This window comes from Felis catus, chromosome E1, assembly GCF_018350175.1.
Source record: "Felis catus isolate Fca126 chromosome E1, F.catus_Fca126_mat1.0, whole genome shotgun sequence".
Classification (NCBI taxonomy): domain Eukaryota; kingdom Metazoa; phylum Chordata; class Mammalia; order Carnivora; family Felidae; genus Felis; species Felis catus.
This window is the reverse complement of record NC_058381.1, coordinates 16,734,300-16,758,581: the sequence shown is the minus strand read 5'-3', so window position 1 is coordinate 16,758,581 and position 24,282 is coordinate 16,734,300. Positions and strand designations below refer to the sequence as shown.

Here is a 24,282-nt window from a genome sequence, read left to right as displayed (position 1 = left end):
ATATAGATGAGTAACATACCTGAAATAACACAGCTAGTAAGGGAAAGAACAGTTTGAACTTGGTCAGAGTCCCAAGCCTACACTTGTAACCATTATTCTGTACTTCCTTTTTATACCATACAATATAGGAACTCTGAAGTTAGAGGCTGATATTTTGGTGATTATTATATATCTAAGTTTTTTTTAATTCATAAGGCATATACATGAAATCTATTCTCTTACTGAGTTCAGTAAGATGAAGCCTTCCTTGATTTATGCAGGAGGACTTGTTTTTGTCTTTGTAATCTTCTCTCACTTATCCTTCCTTTTTCTTTTCTTTTTTTTAATTAAATAAGCTCTATGCCCAGAGTGGGGCTTGAACTCACAATCCCAAGCTCAAGAGTTGAGTGCTCTACCAACTGAGCTAGCCAGGCGCTGCTCCTTTCTTTTTATAGAAACCATAGACAGTCCCTGACTTAGGATAGTTTGACGTAGGATTTTTCAGCTTTATAATGATACAGAAGTGATACGCATTCAATAGAAATTGTATGTCAAATTTTGATCTTATCCTGGGCTAATGATATGCAGTACTCTTGTCATGATGCTGGGCTCTGGCCATGAACCACAGCTCACAGTCAGCCATGTGATCACAAGAGTAAACAACCCATACACTTAAAATTATCCTGTACCCAAACAACCATTCTGTTACTGACTTTCAGTACAGTATTCAGTAAATTATGCGAGATATTCAGCACTTTTATAAAGTAGGCTTTGTGTTAGATCATTTTGCCCAACTGTAGGCTAATGTGAGTGTTCTGAACATGTTTAAGGTAGATTGGCCTAAGCCATGATGTTGGATAGGTCATGTGTATTAAATGCATTTCAACTTAAAATATTTTCAATTTATGATGGGATTATTAGGACATACCTTGTCATAAGTTGAGAAAGAGCCGTGAATTAAAAGTTGAGTCTTAACATTCATATTTTAATTCAAGGATATCTCTAAAGACTTAGAAAAACTTGACCTTTAAAATACAAAATTTTATTGATCCTGCTTTTAATTTGGCTGGTTTTTTATCTCCAGGATGGATCTAGACTTGAATTTCTTATGTTTGTTATACAGAAAAATTTTAAATGATCATTAATACATTTATTGATTTTTTATATATTGATTTAAAATTGTTCAATACATTCACTGATTTTTATGTGAGGTCACAATTATAGAAACAACTAAAAGTTCTACTGCACTCTTTATTTTTAACTTTTTGTGTGTATGTGTTTAAACAAATTATTGGCTTTTTTTTTTAAGTAAACCGTACCCCCAACATGGGGCTCAAACTCATGACCCCAAGATCAAGAGTCATGTGCTTTACTCACTGAGCCAGTCAGAGGCCCTCAGTTGTTAACATTTTAGTTATTACCTTTAATAGTCACTGTCAGAGTTCGTTTAGTTAGAAAACTGAGAATCAGGGGCTCCTGGGTGGCTCAGTCACTTAAGCCTCCAACTCTTGATTTTGGCTCAAGTCATGATTTCATGGTTTGTAAGTGGTTTGAGTTCAGCAGTGCAGAGCCTGCTTGGGATTCTTTCTCCACCCCTCTCTCTCTGCCCTTCCCCTCGTGTGCGCACGTGTGTTTGCTCTCTCTCAAAATAAATAAACTTAAAAAAAAATTAAACTGAAAATCGAAGGAGCTTCAAAAGGAGGTACTCTTCCCTGACTTTCTCAGCTTAGGTTCAGAGCTGCCTCTTTATTCCACTGATGATGCTGTTGGAATTCCAGGGTTATAAGTCTGTGAATAGAATGTGTAAAATACTGTACTCCTTCCATTCTGTTAACACCCTTTAAGTAAGAACATCTGATGTTTTTCAAAAGTCAGACAGAAATCATCCTTCAGAACAGCTAGAAACATGGGAACAAAACCTCTTGTTATGTCTCAGAGTATATATACTTTACATTAGAAAGGCCCTTCCCAGTCTCCTTGTTCTATATTACATGAGTCTAAAAAGTACTGGCTCTGTGTTTTACTTTTCTAACCAGTAGTTTAGGTTGAAGCAACCACACTGAAAGCAGATGAGTTGTGACTGGCTGGAGGAGAGATAAGAAAAAATAATATAATAAAAGCAATCAAAGAAGTTGATTGCATTTGGACACTTAATCTTCTAGTCAATCCTAAAGACATTACTAAGTCAATGATCAAGAAACATTTAATTTACACTTAGACTGAGACATTAAAAATAGATTGGAAAGAATTTATGAGTTGTGCTTATTAGCAGTACATTTAACATGTTAATATTTAACATTGGTATTCTAATGAGTAAAAATGTGTTGTATCACATAACAAATTTGTATTAAATTAATAATACATGTAATACACAAGTAATCCACCTAACATGGCACCTGGCTCGGTAAATGTTAGCTACTATTGTTTTTGTTATTGATATCTTTCTCTCTAGTTGTAGTCAATTCACTGTCACCTAAAATGTCCTTAGTTCTTTGCCTGTACAATTCTTTTAATAAGTGTGTGTTCTATTACTTGTATGGCATTTGTGTATTAACTTTATCTCCATGGCTCTAGGGAACTAGAATTAGGTTTATTTATTTTGTTCTGTTTGTTGCCATGGTAAACAAAGGAGGCACCAACTGATACTACACAGCTGAAAGCAGCAAATGTCAATATGCTAGAGAAGTATAGTCCTGAGGCTGGGGGTTATACTTTTCATTAAGAGATAAACTCAATCAGTAGCCTTATTTTTTTTTTAATTTTTTTTTTTTTACATTTACATTTACATTTTACATTTACATTTACATTTACAATATTTTTGAGAGAGAGAGAGAGAGAGAGAGAGAGAGAGACAGAGCACGAGTGGGGGAGGGGCATAGAGGGAAGGAGACACAGAATCCAAAGCAGGCTCCAGGCTCCAGGCTCCAGGCTCCAGGCTCCAGGCTCCGAGCTGTCAGCACAGAGCCCAATGTGGGGCTCGAACTCACGAACTCATGAGATCATGACCTGAGCCGAAGTTGGACGCTTAACCGACTGAGCCACCCAGCCTTATTTTAATATAAAATTCACATACCATAAAACTCACACTTTTAAAGTGTACATTTCAAAGTTGGTTAGTATATTTACAAAGCCTTATCCTTTTAAGAAAACATTTTTTTTTCAACGTTTATTTATTTTTGGGACAGAGAGAGACAGAGCATGAACGGGCGAGGGGCAGAGAGAGAGGGAGACACAGAATCGGAAACAGGCTCCAGGCTCTGAGCCATCAGCCCAGAGCCCGACACGGGGCTCGATCTCACAGACCGCGAGATCGTGACCTGGCTGAAGTCGGACGCTTAACCGACTGCGCCACCCAGGCGCCCCAAGAAAACATTTTTTAAGTATTTTAATTATATTTCCTTTCTTAGCTGTAAATGTTTGCTTTTGCCCATGTGCTTACTAAATACCTCTTGCCTTCTCTTAAATTCTTCTTTGGTTCAGGTTTAATGTCCTGTCTCTTTTAGGAAGACTTTCTTGATTCTGTGCTCCCACAGGCTTTTTTTTTAAGTCACTTTATAGCTTATCACATCTATGTTCTAATTATCTCTTTAGTCACTTTTTCTTCCCTTTCAAACCATTTATCTCTCAGAGATAGAGACTGTTCTTGTTTTCCTTGCTATCTGCAGAAGCTAGAACAGTGTCTGATATGTAGGCTTTTCAGTACATATTTATTGAATGATTATAGCCACAGATAGTTCTGGCAGCCCCTAAGCCTTAACATATGCCAAGAACTTGATACTATTATTCAATGGTGAATATTAAAAGAATGTGCTTTTTGTTGCTGGGAATCATACCACTTTCGTGTTGCAAGGGACCAGTGTTCCCCTACCCAATGCATGCACACTCACACACACACTCACATGTACAGACAAAATAAATTGAAATCTGTTAGAGATTGAATGCCTTAGTGGTGAAGTTGGGAATAAAAAGCCATGTTACCTCATTTTCTCCTGTACCACTCTATTTTCTCTTACATGTTACAGCCTGTTCTCATAATTTATAATTCATTTGTTTCCTAAGGTTTAGGTAAAAGACCTTGAAAATGTTAATTTAGTTCATAATATTTTTTCATAATTTTTTCTGTTTTTAACTATAGGTAAGGAACTGGCTGCCAACCAGAATACTAGAAACGAAATTTTAAATTAGTTTTAAACAATGACAGTATTTTTTATGTTTTATAGACCTCCGTGAGTGAAAGCCTTCAGAGGGAAGCTGCTAAGAAGCAAGCAATGAAACAGGTAAGGTGACTGGGTGAATTAAATGTGTTTGGTGAAGTATTTCAGCTCATTTTTTTTTTTTTTTTAAGTATAAGTTCTGGTTATCTAGGTCTTGAGACTGAACATATATATAAAGAAATAATTTTATGTAGGGGCACCTGGGTGGCTCAGTCGGTTAAGCATCCGACTTCAGCTCAGGTCATGATCTCATAGTTCGTGAGTTTGAGCCCCACGTCAGGGTTCTGTGCTGACAGCTCAGAGCCTGGAGCCTGCTTTGGATTGTGTCTCCCTCTCTCTGCCCCTCCCCTGCTCGTCGTGCTCTGTCTCCCTCTCTCTGTCTCTCTCAAAAATAAGTAAATGTTTAAAAAAATTTTTATCTTGACCCTTGTTTTCTGAAAATGTTTAGGATGTTTCTTGATTCATAATAGATTTCAGGTTTTTGTGATAAATCTTAAAGGCAAAGCACAGTGAAGAATTAGCTCTTCATTGCTGTGTTGTAGATTAAACCCATTTCTGCTTTCAGATGACTCAGTAGTCTTATAGTGGATTATGTGGTTTAATAATTCTTATTAATGAGCTTACTTGCTTAAAAAAAGTCTTTTCACGCTGAAGTAATTTCATGATTTTATAATCTGAAATTCTCTAAGAATGGGGAATATCTAGTAATTTTTGATAGACTTGCCTAGAGCCTTATATTTATATGGCATTCTGTAGTATTTACACGGACTTTTTTTTAATACATACATTATATTTTTAAAATTCTCGCAAACTTGCCTGTGGTCCTGATTAAGAAATCTGAAACTTCAGATGCACCAAGGTGGTTCAGTCAGTTAAGTGTCTGACTGATTTCGGCTCATGTCATGATCCCAGGGTTGTGGGATCAAGCCCTTCATTTGGCCCTGCACTGAGCATGGAGCCTGCTGCTTAAGATATTCTCCCTTTCTCTCTCTTCCTCTTTCCCCCATTCCTGTGCTCTCTCTCAAAAAAAAAAATTTTTATTCTACCTGTGTAGTACATTGGGGGTTATATTATTGATTTAAGAGACTTTCATATATATATATATTTTTTTAATCCATTGTTATAGTTTAGTCATGGGGTATTCATTATAACGTACATGTGGAACTGTTAAATTGTAAGGAATAGGGTTCAATTTGCTCCATCCACTTGACAATTTCTCATATTTTGCAATGTCAGTAGTAACATTTGAATCAAAATTGAGTAAATCTCCTTGAATGACAAGTACTCATCTAAATGTATTTGTTCCAGGGGTGCCTGGGTGGCTCAGTCATTTAAACGTCCTACTTCAGCTCAGGTCATGGTCTCTCAGTCTGTGAGTTCAAGCCCTGTGACAGGCTCTGTGCTGACAGCTCACAGCCTGGAGCCTGCTTCAGATTCTGTCTCTCTCTCTCTCTCTGTCTCTCTCTCTCTCTCTGCCCCTCGACCCCCGTACTCTGTCTCTCAAAAATGAATAAATGTTAAAAAAAATTTGTTTTAATGTATTTGTTCCATATCAATACAGGAGAAAACATAACACCCTCTAGTCAATATTTGTTGGTTATTTTAGCAGTTTCAACCTGCATACATCAAATATCAGCTCTTGTATGTATAATATTAGCAACCATTTTATACCATTGTTTATTATCCCTGTAAAATTTTTAGTAGTTCAGTACTAGTAAGTAAATCTTTTAGTGAATTAATAGCTATTTATATATGGTTATATAGGTGAGAAACTGTAACGGTTTTTTGTTTGTTTGTTTTTTTAGTGTTTATTTATTTTTGAGAGAGAGAGTGCGAGTGGGAGAGGAACGGGGGTGGGTAGGGGGACACAGAATCTGAAGCAGGCTACAGGCTCTGAGCTGATAGCACAGAGCCTGACGTGGGGCTTGAACTCAAAACCTGTGAGATCATGACTGAACCAAAGTTGGATGCTCAACCAACTAAGATACCCAAGTGCCCCTCTGTGACAGTTCTTTAGCTATATTTTGTTGCAACAAAATTTATATATTTATTTTAAATTTTTATTTAAATTCCAGTTAATATAGTGTAAAGTTATTTTCAGGAGTAGACTTCAGTGACTCATCACTTACATATAACACCCAGTGCTCAAAATGATTAGCTCTTTCCTTAATACCCATCACCCATTTAGCCTATTCCCCCACCCATCATCCTCCATCAACCCTCAGTTCTGTATCATAGAGTCTGTTATGGTATGTTTCCCTTTCTTTTGTTTTTCCCCCTTCCATGTGTTCATCTGTTTTTTGTTTTTGTTTTTTCTTAAATTCCACATATGAGTGAAATCATGGTACTCTGAGTGACTTATTTCGCTTAGGATAATACACTTTAGTTCCATCCACATCATTGCAAATGGCAAGATTTCATTCCTTTTGATGGCTGAGTAATACTCCATTATATATGTATATACCACATGTTTATCCATTCATCAGTCGATAGACATTTGGGCTCTTTCCATAATTTGGCTGTTGATAACGCTATGGACATTGGGGTGCACGTATCCCTTCATATCTGTAGTTTTGTATCCTTTGGGTAAATACCTAGTAGTACAATTGCTGGGTCACAGAGTAGTTCTATTTTTAACTTTTTAAGGAACCTCCATACTGTGTTCCAGAGTGGCTGCACCAGTTTGCGTTCCTACCAGCAGTGCAAGATGAACCCCTACTCTGCATCCTCACCAACTCTTATTGTTTCCTGTGTTGTTAATTTTAGCCATTCTCATAGGTGTGAGGTGGTATCTCATTGTGGTTTTTGATTTGTATTTCTCTGATGATGAGTGATGTTGAGCATCTTTTCATGTGTCAACCATTTGGATATCTTTGGAAAAATGTCTATTCATGTCTTCTGCCCATTTCTTAAATGGATTATTTGTTTTTTAAGTGTTGAGTTTGATAAGTTCTTTATAGACTTTGAATACTAACCTTTTATTAGATATGTCTTCTCCCATTCTTCAGGTTGCCTTTTAAGTTTTGTTGATTGTTTTCCTTCACTGTGCAGAAGCTTTTTATTTTGATGAAGTCTCAGTAGTTCATTTTTTATTTTGTTTCCCTTGCCTTTGGCAACTTCTAGTAAGAAGTTGCTCTGGCTGAGGTCAAAGAGGTTGCTGCCTGTGTTCTCCTGTAGGATTTTGATGGTTTCCTGTCTCACATTTAGGTCTTTCATCCATTTGAATTTATTTTTGTGTATGGTGTAAGAAGTGGTCCAGTTTCATTCTTCTGCCAGTCACCATCCAGTTTTCACAACACCATTTATTGAGGAGACCTTTTTCCATTGGATATTCTTCCCTGCTTTATGAAAAAATTAGTTGACCATATAGTTGTGGATGCATTTCTGGGTCTCATTTTCATTGATCTATATGTTTGTTTTTGTGTTTGTGTTGTGTGTACTGCCTTGATGACTATAGCTTTGTAATGTAGCTTGAAGTCCAGAATTACGATACCTCCTGCTTTGCTTTTCTTTTTCAGGATTGCTTTGGCTATTCAGGGTCTTTTGTGGTTCCATACAGATTTTAGGATTGTTTGTTCTAGCTCTGTGAAAAATGCTGGTAGTATTTTGATAGGGATTGTATTAAATGTGTAGATTGCATTGGGTAGTATAGACATTTTAACAGTGTTTGTTTTTTCAATCCATGAGAATGGAATGTTTTTCCATTTCTTTGTGTCATCTTCAATTTCTTTTACAAGTGTTCTATGGTTCCAGAGTAGAGATCTTTTACTTCTCTGGTTAGGTGTATTCCAAAATATTCCTTATTGGTTTTGGTGCAATTATAGAAGGGACCAATTCCTTGATATCTCTTTATGCTGCTTCATTATTGGTATATAGAAATGCAACTGAATTCTGTTCATTGATTTTATATCCTGCAACGTTGCTGAATTCACATATTAGTTCTAGCAATTTTTTTATTGGAGTCTTTCAGGTTTTCTACATAGAGTATCATGTCATCTGCGAATAGTGAAACTTTGACTTCTTCCTTGCCTGTTTGGATGCCTTTTATTTCTTTTTGTTGTCTGGTTGCCAAGGCTAAGACTTCCAGTACTATGTTAAATAGTAATGGTAGAGTGGACATCCCTGTCTTGTTCTGATCATAGGGGAAAAGCTCTCAGTTTTTCCCCATTGAAGATGGGGTAACTGTGGGTCTTTTGTATATGGCTTTTATGATGTTTGCATATGTTCCATCTATGCCTACTTTCTTGAGGGTTTTTATCAAGAATGAGTGCTTTTTCTGCATCTATTGACAGGATCATATAGTTCCTATCCTTTTATTAGTGTATCACATTGATTTGCAAATACTGATGGATTCGATTTGCTAGTATCTTATTAAGAACTTTTACATCCATGTTCATCAGAAATATTGGCCTGTAATTCGTCTTTTTAGTGGGGTCTTTGTCTGATTTTGGAGTCAAGGTAATGCTGGCCTTGTAGAATAAGTTTGGAAGTTTCTTTTCATTGTTATATTTTTGGAACAGTTTGAGAAGAATAGGTATTAACTCTTTAAATGTTTGGTAGAATTCCCCTGGGAAGCCATCTGGCCCTGGACTTTAGTTGGGAGATTTCTGATTACTGATTCCACTTCTTTGCTAGTTATGGGTCTATTCAAATTTTCTATTTCTTGTTTCAATTCTGGTAGTTTATATGTTTCTAGGAGCTTCTCCAGTTCTCCAGATTGCCCAGTTTGTTGGCATATGATTTTTCATGGTATATTCTTAAAATCTATGGTATTTCTGTGAAGTTGGTTGTGATCTCTCCCTCTTTCATTTGTGATTTTATCTATATGGTTCCTTTCTCTTTTCTTTTTATTAAGTCTGGCTAGAGGTTTATCAATTTTATTCTCCAAAGAACCAGTTCTTAGCTTTGTTGATCTGTTCTCCTGTTTTATTTTTGTTTCATTTATTTCTGCTCTAATTTTATTATTTCCCTTCTTCTGCTGGCTTTAGGCTTTATTTGCTGTTCCTTTTCTAGTTCCTTTAGGTGTGAAGTTAGGTTATGTATTTAAGACTTTTCTTGCTTCTTGAGATAGGCCTGTGTCGCAATATACTTCCCTCTTAGGATTGCCTTTGTTGTATTCCAAAGGTTTTGGACTATCATGTTTCTATCATGTTTTCATTTTCATTTGCTTGCATGTACTTTTTAATTTCTTCTTTAATTTCTTGGTTAACCCATTCATTCTTTTTTTTTTTAATTTTTTAAATGTTTGTTTATTTTTGAGAGAGAGAGAGAGAGAGACAGAGCATGAGTGGGGGAGGGGCAGAGAGAGAGGGAGACACAGAATCCGAAGCAGGCTCCAGGCTCTGAGCTAGCTGCACAGAGCCTGATATGGGGCTCGAACTCATGAGCTATGAGATCATGACCTGAGCTGAAGTCAGACACTCAACAGACTGAGCCATCCAGACCCTACACCATCTGCTCCTCCTCCCCCCCCCCCGCCCCCCACATTCATTCATTAGTAGAATGTTCTTTAACCTCCATGTATTTGTGGTTTTTCCAGATTTTTCTTGTGGTTGACTTCAAGTTTCATAGTGTTGTGGTCTGAAAATATACATGGTATGATCTCAATCTTTTTGTGCTTGTTGAGGCCTGATTCATGACCCAGTATGTGATGTTCTGTGTTCTTTTCTAGTCTTTATTGCTTTTTCCCCCATCAAGGAGTCCCAACCTTTAATATTTTCTTGCAGGGCTGTTTTTGTGTCATGGACTCCATGAGTTTTTGTTTGTCTGGGAACCTGTTTATGTCTCATTCTATTCTGAATGGCACCCTCCTTGGATAAAGTATTCTTAGCTACATATTTTTCCCATTCAGCACATTAAATATATCATGCCACTGCCTTCTGGCCTACCGAGCTTCTGTGGACAGATCTGCTATGAAACTTATCTGTCTTCCCTCGTAGGTTAAGAACTTTTTTGCCCTTGTTGCTTTTAGGATTCTTCACTTATCTGTGTATTTTGTGAATTTGACTATGATATGCCTTAGTGATGGTTGGCTTTTGTTGAATTTAATGGGAGTTCTTTTTGCTTTTTGAATTTCTATGTCTGTTTCCTTTGCCAGGTTAGGGAAATTTTCAGCTCTAATTTGCTCAAATAAACCTGCCCCCTTTTCTCTTTCTTTATCTTCTGGGACTCCTGATAGGAATCTTATTAAGCTTTAAGGAGTCCTTGAGTTCCCTAAGTCAACATTTGTGATCCAATACCTTTCTTTCCCTCTTCAGCTTCATTATAGTCCATAATTTTATCTTTTATGTCACTGATTCGTTCCTCTGCTTCATCCATCCTCATCATCATGGCATCCATTCAGGTTTGCATCTTGGTTATAGCATTTTTAATTTCAGCCTCACCAGTTTTTAGTTCTTTTGTCTCTGCAGTAACGGATTCTCTAGTGTCTTCTATGCTTTTTCAAGCCCAGCTAGTATCCTTATAATTATTGTTTTAAATTCTAGTTCAGACATCTTACTTGTATCTGTATTGATTGAATCCCTTGCTGTTATTTCTTCCTGTTCCTTCTTTTGGGGTGAATTCCTCTGTGTTGTCATATTGTCAAGGACAAAAAAAAAGAAAAAAAGAAGCTGGATCGTAGATATGTTTTGATCTCTCTCTGCATTCAGGGCTCCCTCCCCATCACAGCACCCACAGCTCTTCTGTCCCCCAAATCAACTCTCTGCAGCTCCTAACTTCAACATTGTGGCAATTTTTTCATGTCTAGTGCATTTTTTCTTAGTCCTCAGATTCATCTCTTGGGTGTTCAAAATGATTTGATATTTATCTAGCTGTGAGGCAAGCCTAGTAGAAGAGAAGTCTCTAGCAGTAGGAGTAGTAGGAGAAGTCTCCTCTCCTTCACATTTCCTTTAACGTTTGTCATCTGTTTGTTCCTTGTCCAACTGGAATTCTGCATAACGATAAATTTGTTAAGCACTTTTTAATGTGCCAGACATTATGGCAACCACTTCTTGAGAATTCTCTTTAATTCTTAAAATAATCCCATGAGATAAATGTTCTTATAATCTCCATTTTGTAGTTGATGGACATGAAGGCAAAAAGATATATGTGACTTTTATGAGGTCTCATAGTTAGTTCAAACCCAGGCATTGAAATTGCAGAGCCCATGCTTTTAGCCACTATGTTTACTGCCACCCTGGGGAATGGGCACAGAACTATGTATTTAGTAATATTAAGGCAATATCTTAGTTTCATAGTGGAAGTTTAACTCAGCATCCTCAAAATGGTTTAATGCACACATAAAAAACTGATTGTTTTTTAAACATAAATGCTGAGGTGCTTTGAGTTAGAATTTTAGAGTTCAACTTCTTCACCATATCAGTGAGAGAATTAGTTCCAGAGAATCTGATGACTTCTCCAACATAATGTAGGCATCTAGTGTTCTGGTGTTCTTTAAAATTTTGAGGGGGGCACCTCGGTGGCTCAGTCGGTTAAGCATCCGACTTTGGCTTAGGTCATGATCTCACGGTTCATGGGTTCGAGCCCTGCATCGGGCTCTGTGCTGACAGCTCAGCCTGGAGCCTGCTTCAGATTCTGTGTCTCCTTCTCTCCCTGCTCCTCCCCTGCTCATGGTCTGTCTCTCTCTCTCCTTCAAAAATAAATTAAAATATTAAAAAAAATTTTTTTTTCACGTTCATTTATTTATTTTGAAAGAGAGAGTGTGTAAGCAGTGTAGGGGCAGAGAGAGAGGGAGAAAGAGAATCCCAAGCAGGCTCAGCACTGTTGGCACAGAGCCTATTGCAGGGCTCTATCCCATGAACCGTGAGATCATGACCTGAGCCAACATCAAAAGACAGATGCTTAACCAACTGAGTCCGGTGCCCCTTGTGTTCTTTTGACATTTTTGTGTTATCTTTTCTTACTTAAAGCATAAATCTCAAATCTACTTTCATTTTTATCCCTAGCTGTCCAGAACCACTTTTTTCTTTTTTTTTTTTAATTTTTTTAATGTCTATTTGTGAGAAAGAGCTCTTGTGTTCTGCTTTAATACAAAAGTAACTTTTATTGTAAAGAATACTAACTTAATTATATTTACTAAATCTAAGGTAAAATGCTCTTAGAAATGGGATATTTTATTTATTTATTTATTTATTTATTTATTTATTTATTTATTTATTTTTAAATATTTATTTTGAGAGAGAGCACGTGCTCAAGCAGGGGAAGGACTGAGAGAGAGAGAGAGAGAGAGAGAGAGAGAGAGAGAGAGAGAATCCCAACTAGGCTCTGCACTGTCATTACAGAACCTGACATGGGGCTTAAACTCAAACTGTGAGATCGTGACCTGAGCCACCAGAAATGGCGTATTTTTAATAGCTCGACAACATTTTTTTCTTTTTCTTTCTGTTCTTTTATCTGAACCTCAGTGCACAGAACTGATGACAGCAACATTATTTTACTCCCTATTTCATTGAAAAAGCTATTAAATGTTATCATTAAATGCAATATTTGATAGGTATCTGTTGTCAAGCCAGAACCTCTTGGTTTGAGGTTTTGTTTGTTGTTTGTTTTTAAAAATCCTATATGAATGAATTATATAAAATAGATAATACAACAACTTGGAAGGTAGATACAATTATTATCCTCAATTTTTTTGATGAAAACTGAGGCACAAAAAGATTACACATACTTTCCCAGAGTAGCTAAGTATAGAGCCTGGGATTCAAACCCAAGCAGTCTGGCTTCAGACTGATGTTTATATTTTCAGTCTAAAATGTGATTGATAGAATTTTTATGATCTATATATGATTCATGATCCTCTCTGAGAAAAATTACTTAAGACTTTCTTTGGTATGTGTTAACTGGCTCATTTTTTAAATGTGTTTGTTTGTTTTAGACCAAACTAGAAATCCAGAAGGCCCTTGCAGAAGATTCCACTGTATATGAATATGACAGTATTTATGATGAAATGCAGAAGAAAAGGGAGGAAAATAATCCCAAATTGCTTTTGGGAAAAGACCGAAAGGTTTGTAGCTGAAAAGTATAAATTTCTTTGACCTTGAATTATATTTTATATCTCAATCTTATTTTAGCATGAGGATGATCTGAGAAAAAGCTTTTAGGTATTTGAAATGTGAAGAAGAGCCCCTAGTTGCAGATAATACAGGTTTGATTTAGAACCCAGGAAACCCTACTAAAAGTATCCTAACAGGAGTGAGTAAATTATCTAACAATAAAAACAACAAGTTGTATTTTTTGCTTTAAAACCTTCACACATTTTGGAAATTTTTTTCTTAGTCTCTGTACTAGTAACTCCTGTTCCTGTTCATATTTTTGTGTTTTATCATTCACTCATTTTTTTATTGCATTCTAGCTGGTAACAGAATCATCTGCACATGTGATCATATTTTTAGTTTGAAAAAAATACTTGAGAGTGGGAGCTTGAAATACGTTCACATTTTCTATCACTTTTTGTCTTTCATAAGCACAAACAGATATCTTTGCATCTTATAGTATGTGCAGGTAGGGTGGTAGTATAAAATTAAAGCTATTCTTTTAAATAAGCATATTTCACCTAATGGAAAAAGTAGTAGGAACCTTCTGAATCACTTACTTGAAGTATTGAGACCATACCTGTGAAAAGGGTGAAAACACAGTGGAAAAATTAATTTGAAATTAAAAAAAAGTAAAATAGCAGTTTGAATAATTTGTTTTACACTTAAATTTTTATTGTAAAGAATTTTAGTTTCACTCTTGCTAGTAAGTTTATATTGAATTTTGAGAGGATGACAGTCCCGCCTATTTGGACTAGCCATTTTTATCTTAATAAATTCATGATAAAAACAATATTCTTAATTTTTATTTTTGATTCTTCCCTAAATAATCTTATTTTTCCTCCTAGCCCAAGTATATTCACAACTTACTAAAAGCAGTTGAAATCAGAAAAAAGGAACAGGAAAAGAGAATGGAAAAGAAAATACAGAGAGAACGAGAGATGGAGAAGGGAGAGTTTGATGATAAAGAGGCATTTGTGACATCTGCTTATAAGAAAAAACTACAAGAGAGAGCTGAAGAGGAAGAAAGAGAAAAAAGGGCTGCTGCACTTGAAGGTGAAATAGAAGAGGGAGAAGGGTAGAAGGAAACCGAAGCAGCAAATTGGTTTAGCCATTTGCTCTGTCCGTGAACTTCTAGGTTATAATGTGGTGGTCCTAATTTATGTATATAGATTTAAGGTATAAGATGTGATGTTTTGTAGTATTATAAAACGTTGAAGAGATTATGAGTAAAAACACAGTTGTACTCTCAGTAACTTATTTCTACTGGACTTTTCATATATCTCATTTTGTTGTTTAAAACTATGACCATTATGAGTCATTGCCATAGAAAAATTCTAAATGTAAGAACTTTTAGTACAAATCATAACACCATAATCTTGGTCAGAAGCAATATAAACTGAGATTTAAATCCTAGTTATATTTTCTGGCTTTAGAAAACTAGAGTAATACCACTCAAGGAACAGTAACTGGGTGGGCATTTAGAAAAAGCATAACATTAATTCAAAAAAGAAAAAGATGTTCAGGAGCCAAAGAATGTCTTAGTGCTTTACTTCAGTACTTTATACTCATGGTCATTTCTCAAGGTCTAAGTAAAATGTATACATATAAGTAGCTTAATTGACAAATGCTCATCAACTTTAAATAGAAGAAAATCAAGTCTAATGTTCTAAGGATGTATTAAGTGTTCATCTAGAGTATCAGTTGGCAGATTTTCTGTGAAGGACCAGATAAGTAAATATTTTAGGTTTTGTGTACTATATGATCTCTGTTGGAGCTCCTCAGTTCTGCCTTTTAATGCAAAAGCAGCCTTAAACAATAAACAAATGAACAAGGCTACATTCCAATAAAAATATATTTACGAAAACAGTAGGCCACATTTGGTCTGCAAGCTATAGTTTGCCAACTCTGGATCTACAGTTTATATACTGTATGTTACATACTCTCCACCTGTAAAACAGAACTGTGTTGTGCCTTGTTGAATATATTCCTCTCACGTTTGCTTTCCCTCTCAGCCCGTTTGGATGTAACCAAGCAGAAAGATCTCAGTGGATTTTATAGACACCTATTAAATCAAGCAGTTGGTGAAGAGGAAGTACCTACATGCAGCTTTCGTGAAGCCAGGTGAGACATGGCATATGGAATATTTAGAAGAAAAATTCTGTTCGTGATCTGTGGTTGTAGGATTATTTTAACCCTCTGAAAGATAGAAGATTGCAGCATTGCATGTTGTGTTGTCAGCCAAACCTGACCTGATAGAATTGCAAAGGATTTACACTTTCTTAATTAAAAACTTACAGATTTAGTTCAAGATTATTTCTGTTCTTCAGGATTCCTACATGTATGTTCATAAGAAGTAGTTTATTTTCATAAATAGGACATGGCCTCCAGAAAATGTAAGATTCACATATTTAGGGCTAGAAATGCACTCTCTAATATGTAGCTAGTAGTCACATGTGGCTATTTAAATAAAATATAGGGGCGCCTTGGTGGCTCAGTCAGTTAAGTGTCTGACTTTGTCTCGCGTTCATGAGTTTGAGCCTTACGTGTGGCTCACTGCTACCAGCTTTCAGCGTGGAGCCTGCTTCAGATCCTCTGTCCTCTTTGGCCCTCCCCTCTTGCACTTTCACTCTTAAAAAAGAAATAAAACATTAAAAATATATGTATTATAAATAAAATATAAAATTTTGGTTATAATAGCCACATTTCAAATACAGTTGCCACATATGGCTAGTGGCTACCACAGATGGCACAAATATGGACATTACTATTTCTGTACATATTTCCATTAGCACCGGTATAAAAAGAAAGTATTGGAGGGTTTTTAAAATAAAATTATAAAGTATTGTAGGAATGGTTAAATGACTCTCATAAGTATATAGCTGAAGGTAAAAGGGAGAATTTGTCCTAAGTTTGTATCTGAGTAAATGGTTTTTGGAACAGAGACATTCAGATTAGAGGATCTGTGTCTGTGTTGCTGGGAAAAGGAGAGAGGCAGGAGAATGGAAGTAAAGGTGAAGAGAAGGAATTAGATTTATACTTCCATCCCTACCTCCTTTGCTGCCAACTGCTAGGTTTGATTACAAAATTGATGAAAATTATGAGTCTAAGAAAGTATATTTGAAGAGAGATTTTGAATGGAGAATTAGAATTTCTGTTAGAGTTTCATCTGGAACAGTTGTGAGGCCAGCCATGAAACTCCATAATGTCATTTAATATTGTACTTTTCTCAGAGTCTAATAATAGAATTCCTAACTGTTAATCCTTTAGAAGATAGTTCTGCTGCCAATTCCCAAAGAACCACTGTTGTTCTATTAGTATAATTATTAAGTGATTAGTAAGAATGAATGTGTGAGTAATGTAGATAAATTAACCACATTTATCAGCTGGGAAAATGTAGGTGATATGAACAGTTTTTAGTGTTACTGATTGTAATCGAGCAGATTCATATATTCCCATTTTGTTGTGATAGGTGCCAAGGGAGGGGTGCTCATGCCTTTTTAATCATAAGACAAATTATTTAGTGATACTTAAGAATTAGATTTTGCCAGCATTTTGCTATAAAAAAATTTATCTTCATCTATTCCCAGGACTATTATTAAATTTTTTAAAAAGAGAAAAATCCAACAAAGAGCTGTAACTTGAACTTCATATTATGAAAATAGTACTTAGATACAGAATATATCTTACTTTTCCCAATTATTGGCATGCTTAACAAAAACAAAAACCTTGTACAGACTCCTGTCTGAAGGTTCTAGCGGTCCAATACAGCAATCTAATTTTCTCTATTTCACTTCTACCTTTTTCTGAAAATATCCTGAATGGTTAGAAAATACTAGTTTACAAATATTCATAAGGTAAATAGCACCTTTTTCACATTTAGTAGTTAAATTTAAGTATTGAGAAAAATTATATGAACATTTCATGTGCTTACTATAATTGATAATGTGGCATTTTTTAAATGTTACTTTTTTTAAGGTCTGGAATAAAGGAAGAGAAATCAAGGGGTTATTCTGATGAAGTAAGTTCAGAGAACAGAATACCACATGAGAAATGCATTCTCCAAACTGTTGTGCAAGTAGAGGAAAACCCAGATGCAGATAGCGACTTTGATGCTAATAGCAGTGAGGATGATGAAATGGAAGAAAATAAAAAAGCAAACGCAAGAAGGGAGAGGGTCACAGAGACCTCCAAGAGTGACTCTAAACATCAGAGGAATCAAATCCACTCACGGTCTTCTAGTGAAGAAAGAGAGCATGGTACCAAATGCCACACAAAAAGGTCCAAGTCAAGAGTTCATGAGAAAAGGGAAGATCAGCACCAAGAGAGACAATCCAGGGATCATGAGAACTATTACAATGACCGTGATTACCGAAAAGAAAAGAAGGATTCCCATAGGCACCGAGAAGCCAGCCATAGAGATTCCCACTGGAAGAGGCATGAACAAGAAGATAAACTGAGGGGAAGAGACCAAAGAGAAAGAAATGACAGAGATTGGAAAAGGGAGAAAGACAGGGAGAAATATTCCCCAAGAGAACAAGAAAGAGAGAGACAACGAACTAATCATGATCGATACAGTGAGAAAGGAGGAGAGAAGGAAGAGAAAAGCAAAGAAGAGCATGTGAAAGCAAGGAAAGAAAGATATGAAAACAGTGATAAGTACAGACATAGAGAACAACGAGAAATAAGTATTCAGTCTTCAGAAAGAAACCGAGAGAAAAAAGAAAGCAGCCCAAATTCTAGGGCAAAGGATAGGTTTCTTGACCAGGAAAAATCCAATAAAATGAGAAACATGGACAAAGAAAGAAACCCAGAGAAACCCTCCAGTTCTGAAACATCAGTAGGAGCAAAACATAGACTCACAGAGGAATACCAAGAGATGGGCAAAGAACAAGAGGGATCACATGAGGTGGGGAACAAGTTTGCAAAGCGAAATAATGAAGAAACTGTAATGTCGGCTAGAGATAGGTACCTGGCCAGGCAGATGGCACGGGTTAATGCAAAGACATATATTGAGAAAGAAGATGATTGATAACTGCCCCAGTAGAAAGACCTGTGGAGGCACAGAAAATGAAAACTCCTGAAACATGCTGTGTGAAAGCATAAACGAGTGTGTTAACAGTGGTTGGGAGGGTATTTTTTAATATATTTTCAAAATTCATTATTGGCTTAAGTAAAAATAAGTCCTTTTGTCTTGAATGTTTGAATTGATATGTATTTTATTATCATTACCACATTCTTGGTTGGTGGTAAATCCCTGTACAGGTTCTTAATGAGGAAAATTGTCTGCACTCTAACCATTAAAAAATAACTCCTCAAACAACTCTCCTAATAATGTTGGCTTTGTTGCAGGAGGTGTTAGTTTTATAAATAGTGTATTCTAGATAAAAAAATATGTGGATTTGTGGATTTGAGTAACAGAATATTGCTATACTTTGTTTTGATATTTATGTTAATATATAAAATATAGATCATACATTGACTTTCTAGCTCACAGAATATTTGGCTTAAATGCAAATAAAAATAGTGATACGTTTGTACATTTAATTCAGTCTCATATTTTAAAAGTAATGTCATTTATGCTACGATTCCTTTTTTTTTTATTTTTTTTTATGTTTATTTATTTTTTTGGAGAGAGACAGAGACAGAGTGCGAGCTGGGGAGGAGCAGAGAGAGAAGGAGACACAGAATCTGAAGCAGCCTCCAGGCTCTGAGTGGTCAGCACAGAGCCAGACATGGGACTCAAACCCACAAACCCATGACCTGAGCCAAAGTTGTACACTTCACTGACTTAGCCACCCAAGTGCCCCACCTCTTTGTTTTCTTATTTAAAAATCACTTTAATTCTGAAACCTTAGCAAGGTAGTAAATTGGTTGTTTCAGTCAGTTTTAGCTGAGGTGAAAAGATGGAGACATTTAGCCTAAATGAGGTTAAAGATCCAGGTAGCCTATGTATGACCCTGACTTCTTTTATATACTCCAATAAAGAAACAGCATTTGAAATTAAATAATTCATTCATGGGTAAAAAATGAATGACATGGAGAAAGTAGTTCTAACAGAAAGTAGTTTATATCTCTCATACTTCATCATGAAGTTACATTGTCTTATTTTCAGAAGGATAAACTTAGTTTAATAATATTGATTTTTAGGGGCGCCTGGGTGGCTCAGCCAGTTAAGCGTCTGGAACTCTGGGGTGCCTGGGTGGCTCATTTGGTTAAGCATCTAACTTCGGCTCAGGTCATGATCACAGTTCGTGGGTTCAAGCCTCGCGTCAGGCCATGTGCAGACAGCTCAGAGCCTGGAGCCTGCTTCAGATTCTGTATCTCCCTCTCTCTCTGCCCCTCCCCTGATCATGATCTGTCTGTCTGTCTCTCTGTCTCTCTCTCTCTCTCAAAAATAAATAAACATTTAAAAAATTTAAAAAAAAAAGCATCTGACTTGACTTTGGCTTGGGTCATGATCTCACAGTTCGTGAGTTTGAGGCCCGCATCAGGCTCTGTGCTGGCAGCATGGAGCCTGCTTGAGATTCTGTCTCCCTCTCTCTGCCTTTCCCCAGCTTGCTCTCTATCTCCCTCTCGAATTAAATAAAAATAAACTTAATAATATTGACTTTTAGAAAAGACATTATATATTTAGGATCAAATTTAGTATTCATAAGTAATTTTTATTATACCTTTAAAGCCAGAAACGGAAAGTAAGAAATCTAATGCCATTGTCTCTTGATGGACACATTAAATGTCAGTTGCATCCTAATACTTTAACATAGATCAGTGACAGTGACAAACACTTAAGAGCACTGGCTACATGTACACAGAGGGAGTCGTGTAATGTAACTGAAAAAGTTCAGGTGAGATGATGGAAGACCATGAGTGGTAGGCTAAAAATCTTCCCCTTCAGTTGGGAATGTGGTTTCTTTGCTGGAGTTACTAGTGCCATATAGTGGAAAGATTTTTTTGACCATAGTATGCAAGATACAGTCAAGGAGGGAGAGACGAGTCAGATTTGATAAGAAATTTGATTTCCCTCCCCCAGTAGTTCAGAAATTTTCACAAAGCAGCTTGGATGCTTTGGATAGGAAAAACAATATAGTACCTTTATTAACAAAGTTTCGACATAACTCAGGAACAAACTACAAATTAAGGTGTTTTTTTTTTTTTTTTTTCTTTTCTATCTCCTCCAAATATATAGATGTTTTTGCCTCTCTTGCATTCATTTTACCCTTTTCTAGGACCAGTGCCTTGGTTTTCTTTCAGGAAAAGTACCCCTTCACTACTTAGTCCATTGGTTCAAAGGGGGTTGAATAGGCTCCAGGAAAGGTTTGCGACTTAACCTAGGTCAATTCTGACACTGTCAGACTTAAAGAGATAAAAGTTTTCCGCTACCATTGCTGACTTCAAAGATGAGGTAAGTCCAGAGTTGCATGGGAAAATGACTGCCTCAGTGCCTGACAGAATAAAGCTCACACAAAGAGCAGAAATGAGGGGAGAGAGGGACAAACACCTGATGATTGCTTTTGTCTCTCCGGCTCTCCTGGGCATATATTTTTTAGATATTTAAACCAATACTTTTCCTGTCTTTTACTTAAGACAGTTTCAATTGGATTTCTGCCACTATAGTCAGAAAAGCCCTATTTGATAGAAGGTTCTACCTATGATGTCTATGCCAGAAGTTACTGGAACATTTTTAATAAACTTTAAAAAATTATAGCATAATAAGCATTTTTAAATAGTGCATATATCTTGAGTATGTAGTTTAGTGGATTTACCCAGAGTGAACACATCCAGTGTGAAAACATTACCTGACCCACAAGAAGTTCTCTTCACACCCCTTCCTGACCTCCTTACTACCCCTTCCCCCTTTGACTTTCAACTCCACAAATTGGGTTTTTTGTTTTCTAGATTTTATAGTATTTATTCATTCTATTAAATGAATAAACATTATTTCCTGAATGGGATTATTACAAATAATACTTCCATGAGCATTCTGGTACTTGTCTTCTAGTGTGTGCATATATGTTTTGGCGGGGGGGGGGGGAGGGGGATATTCCTAGGGATGGAATTGCTGATCCATAGGTTATACATGTGTTCAGCTTTAATAGATACTGTCAGTCAGTTATCCAAAACTACTCTAGCAATTTGTGAGGGTTCCAGTTGCTCCATCTTCTTGCTTAAGCTTGGTAATTGTTTCTCTTTTGTCTTTTGAGTTTAGTCATTCTGTTGGGTATGATGATCTCTCATGGTTTCGTGGTTCCCTACAGGCTGTCATATAGTTACTAACATTAGAATATTTCCCTTTTGAAGAATATGTTTCTTTTGCCTATCCTAGAGGGGCTGGGGATGGGGGGTGGGGGATATTATCTGCCTTGTTTTCATGACCTATATGATTCTTTATATATTCTGGGTAGGAGTTGTCTTTTGTCTTTGTAAGCAACCTCTCTTCCTCAATGGCTTGCCTTTTCCCTCTCACTCATAATGGTATCTTTTAATGAACAGAGGTCTTGCATTGTTATAAAGTTAAACAATCAAAAGTTAAATAAAATTTAAAGTTCACTTCCTCACTTGCACTAGACATTTGAAGTGCTCAACAGCCGCATGTATCTAGCAGCTACCATATAGGAAAGTGCAGATTTATAGAACACTTCTGTTGCAGAAAGTTCTGGACAACACTCTTCTAGAAGCATTATTGTTTACTTTTCACAATTAGATTTACCATGCATCTGGAATGAAATTTTTATATGTAGTATAATATGGAGATGAAGATTTATTGTTTCCCATCTGGGCATCAAATAGGACTCATCAGTGAATGAAAACTTTGTTCAAAGTAAAACCATAATGAATACCATTGAACATCCACCAGGAATGGCAAAAATGTTTAGACACACTACCGAGTGTTGGTGAGGATGTGGAGCCGAGGTAAGTCATGTATGCTACCAGTGGCAGATGACTGGTACAACAATTTAGTTTTACCTAGGAATATTGATGCTGCACCTTATCTATAACTTGTGTTCTTCCACAGATGAACCAGGAATTTTCATAATAGTGTTTTTCATCAAGCTGGAAACAGCCTCAAATGTCTATCAGTAGTAAGTGAATCTGGTATGTATATATACACAATACAGTGAAAACACTAGAGCTATAGGATGAATATAGTGTGAATATATACAATTATGATGAATTTCAGAGTATTGTAAGTAACAAAAAGTAATTATCATAGTTTAAAAAAGAAAAAAAGCAAAATAGCGGCTCCTGGGTGGCTCAGTTGGTTAAGTCTTAGACTTCAGCTCAGGTCATAATCTCACAGTTTGTGAGTTTGAGCACCATTTCAGGCTCTGCTGACAGTGCGGAGCCTGCTTCAGATCCTCTGTGTCCCTCTGTCTCTGTCCCTCCCCAGCTTGCATGCACGTGTTCTTTCTCTCTCTCTTTCAAAAATAAACATTTAAAAAAATTAAAAAACAAAACAAGCAAGGCGTGCCAAGGTGGCTCAGTCAGTTAGTGTCCAACTCTCGGTTTCAGCTCAGGTCACGATCTCACAGTTTGTGAGCTTGCAGAACCTGCATCAGGTTCTGCACTGACAGCTCAGGGTATGCTTAGGATTGTCTCTCTCTTTCTCTCTGCCCGTCCCCCACTTGCTCTCTTTCTGTCAAAAAATAAACTTTAAAAAATTAAAAAAAAAAAAAACAAAATGATACTGTATAGAGATACTTGGGTAGGTAATAAAACTAAGAAAAAACAAGGAAATGATGGTTAAAGTCAAGATTTGTGATACAGGAGGGGTACACATGGGGCTTCTAGATATTGGCAATATTTCATTTCTTGATGTGGATGGTTACTTGGCTGTTTGCTCTATTCTTTCAATTGTAAATATGTTTTATATATTCTGTATGCATAATACATCTCACAGTAAACAATTTTGTAAAAAATTTCTAATATATGAATCAGAGGAACTATTGGCCATCCTGGTTAATCTTAGTCATTTTTACAGGAAGAGTCTATATAGATGTTGCTTAATCGAATGGCTTATGCACAGGGCCACAGTATTTGATAACGTATTATTTGGGCTAGTATGAATAAGAGATTCATTAAATTTTTTACTAGATATGTTCTTTTAAATATGTAAGTTCCAAACAGTATACTTAAATTTTGTGAATTGATGAATAGCTGTTCCTCAAACTCAATTTTTTTTCTCAATTTTTTTTTTAAATTTGTTTTTACATTTATTTATTTTTGACAAACAAAGTGAGACAAAGCATGAGCAGGGGAGGGGCAGAGAGAGAGGGAGACACAGAATCTAAAGCAGGCTCCAGGCTCTGAGCAAGAGGTCAGCACAGAGCCTGATGCGGGGCTCGAACCCACGAACTGTGAGATCATGACCTGAGCCGAAAGTCGGACGCTCAACCGACTGAGCCACCCAGGCGCCTCTCTCAATTTTTAACAATACATAAATAACTCAAGATGTTTTCATTTTCCTTCTCCCTCCTCCTGTTTACTCTTACTTCAATCATACCAAATACATAGTACTGTTTCATGATAACTATGCCTTCTCACAGACTTGTTGCTTTGCCTAGAATGCTACCTATATTTCTACATATTTTTATTTATTAAAAAAATTTTTTTTTAACATTTATTTATGTTTGAGAGAGACAGAGCACAAGTAGTGGAGGGGCAGAGAGAGAGGGAGATACAGAATCCAAAGCAGGCTCCAGGTTCCGACCACAGAGCCTGATGCAGGGCTCGAAACCATGAACTGTAAGATCATGACCTGAGCTGAAGTCTGATGCTTAACCGACTGAGCCACCCAGGAGCCCCACTACATAACTTTTTTTTTTAATTAAAAAAAAAATTTTTTTTTAACGTTTATTTATTTTTGAGACAGACCATGAACAGGGGAGGGGCAGAAAGAGAGGGAGACACAGAATCTGAAACAGGCTCCAGGCACTGAGCAGTCAGCACAGAGCCCGATGCGGAGCTCCAACTCACGGACCGTGAGATCATGACCTGAGCCGAAGTCGAACGCTTAACCGACCGAGCCACCCAGGCGCCCCCATAACTTCTTTTTA

General features: G+C 36.5%; 1 protein-coding gene across 4 annotated transcripts in view; it reads left to right on the top strand.

The window, feature by feature from the left end:
- The window catches only part of NSRP1 (nuclear speckle splicing regulatory protein 1), a 61,441-nt gene extending 42,669 nt beyond the window's left edge, over window positions 1-18,772 (top strand). For all 4 annotated transcript variants that reach the window (XM_003996459.5, XM_023244452.2, XM_045044914.1 and 1 more), the window contains 5 exons: window positions 4,200-4,256; window positions 13,069-13,197; window positions 14,074-14,281; window positions 15,241-15,349; window positions 17,204-18,772. In XM_003996459.5, coding sequence (XP_003996508.3) covers window positions 4,200-4,256; window positions 13,069-13,197; window positions 14,074-14,281; window positions 15,241-15,349; window positions 17,204-18,257 — 1,557 coding nt within the window. In that variant the 3' untranslated portion in view covers window positions 18,258-18,772. The remainder of the gene's footprint in view (window positions 1-4,199; window positions 4,257-13,068; window positions 13,198-14,073; window positions 14,282-15,240; window positions 15,350-17,203) is intronic.
- The last annotated feature ends 5,510 nt before the right edge of the window (window positions 18,773-24,282 follow it).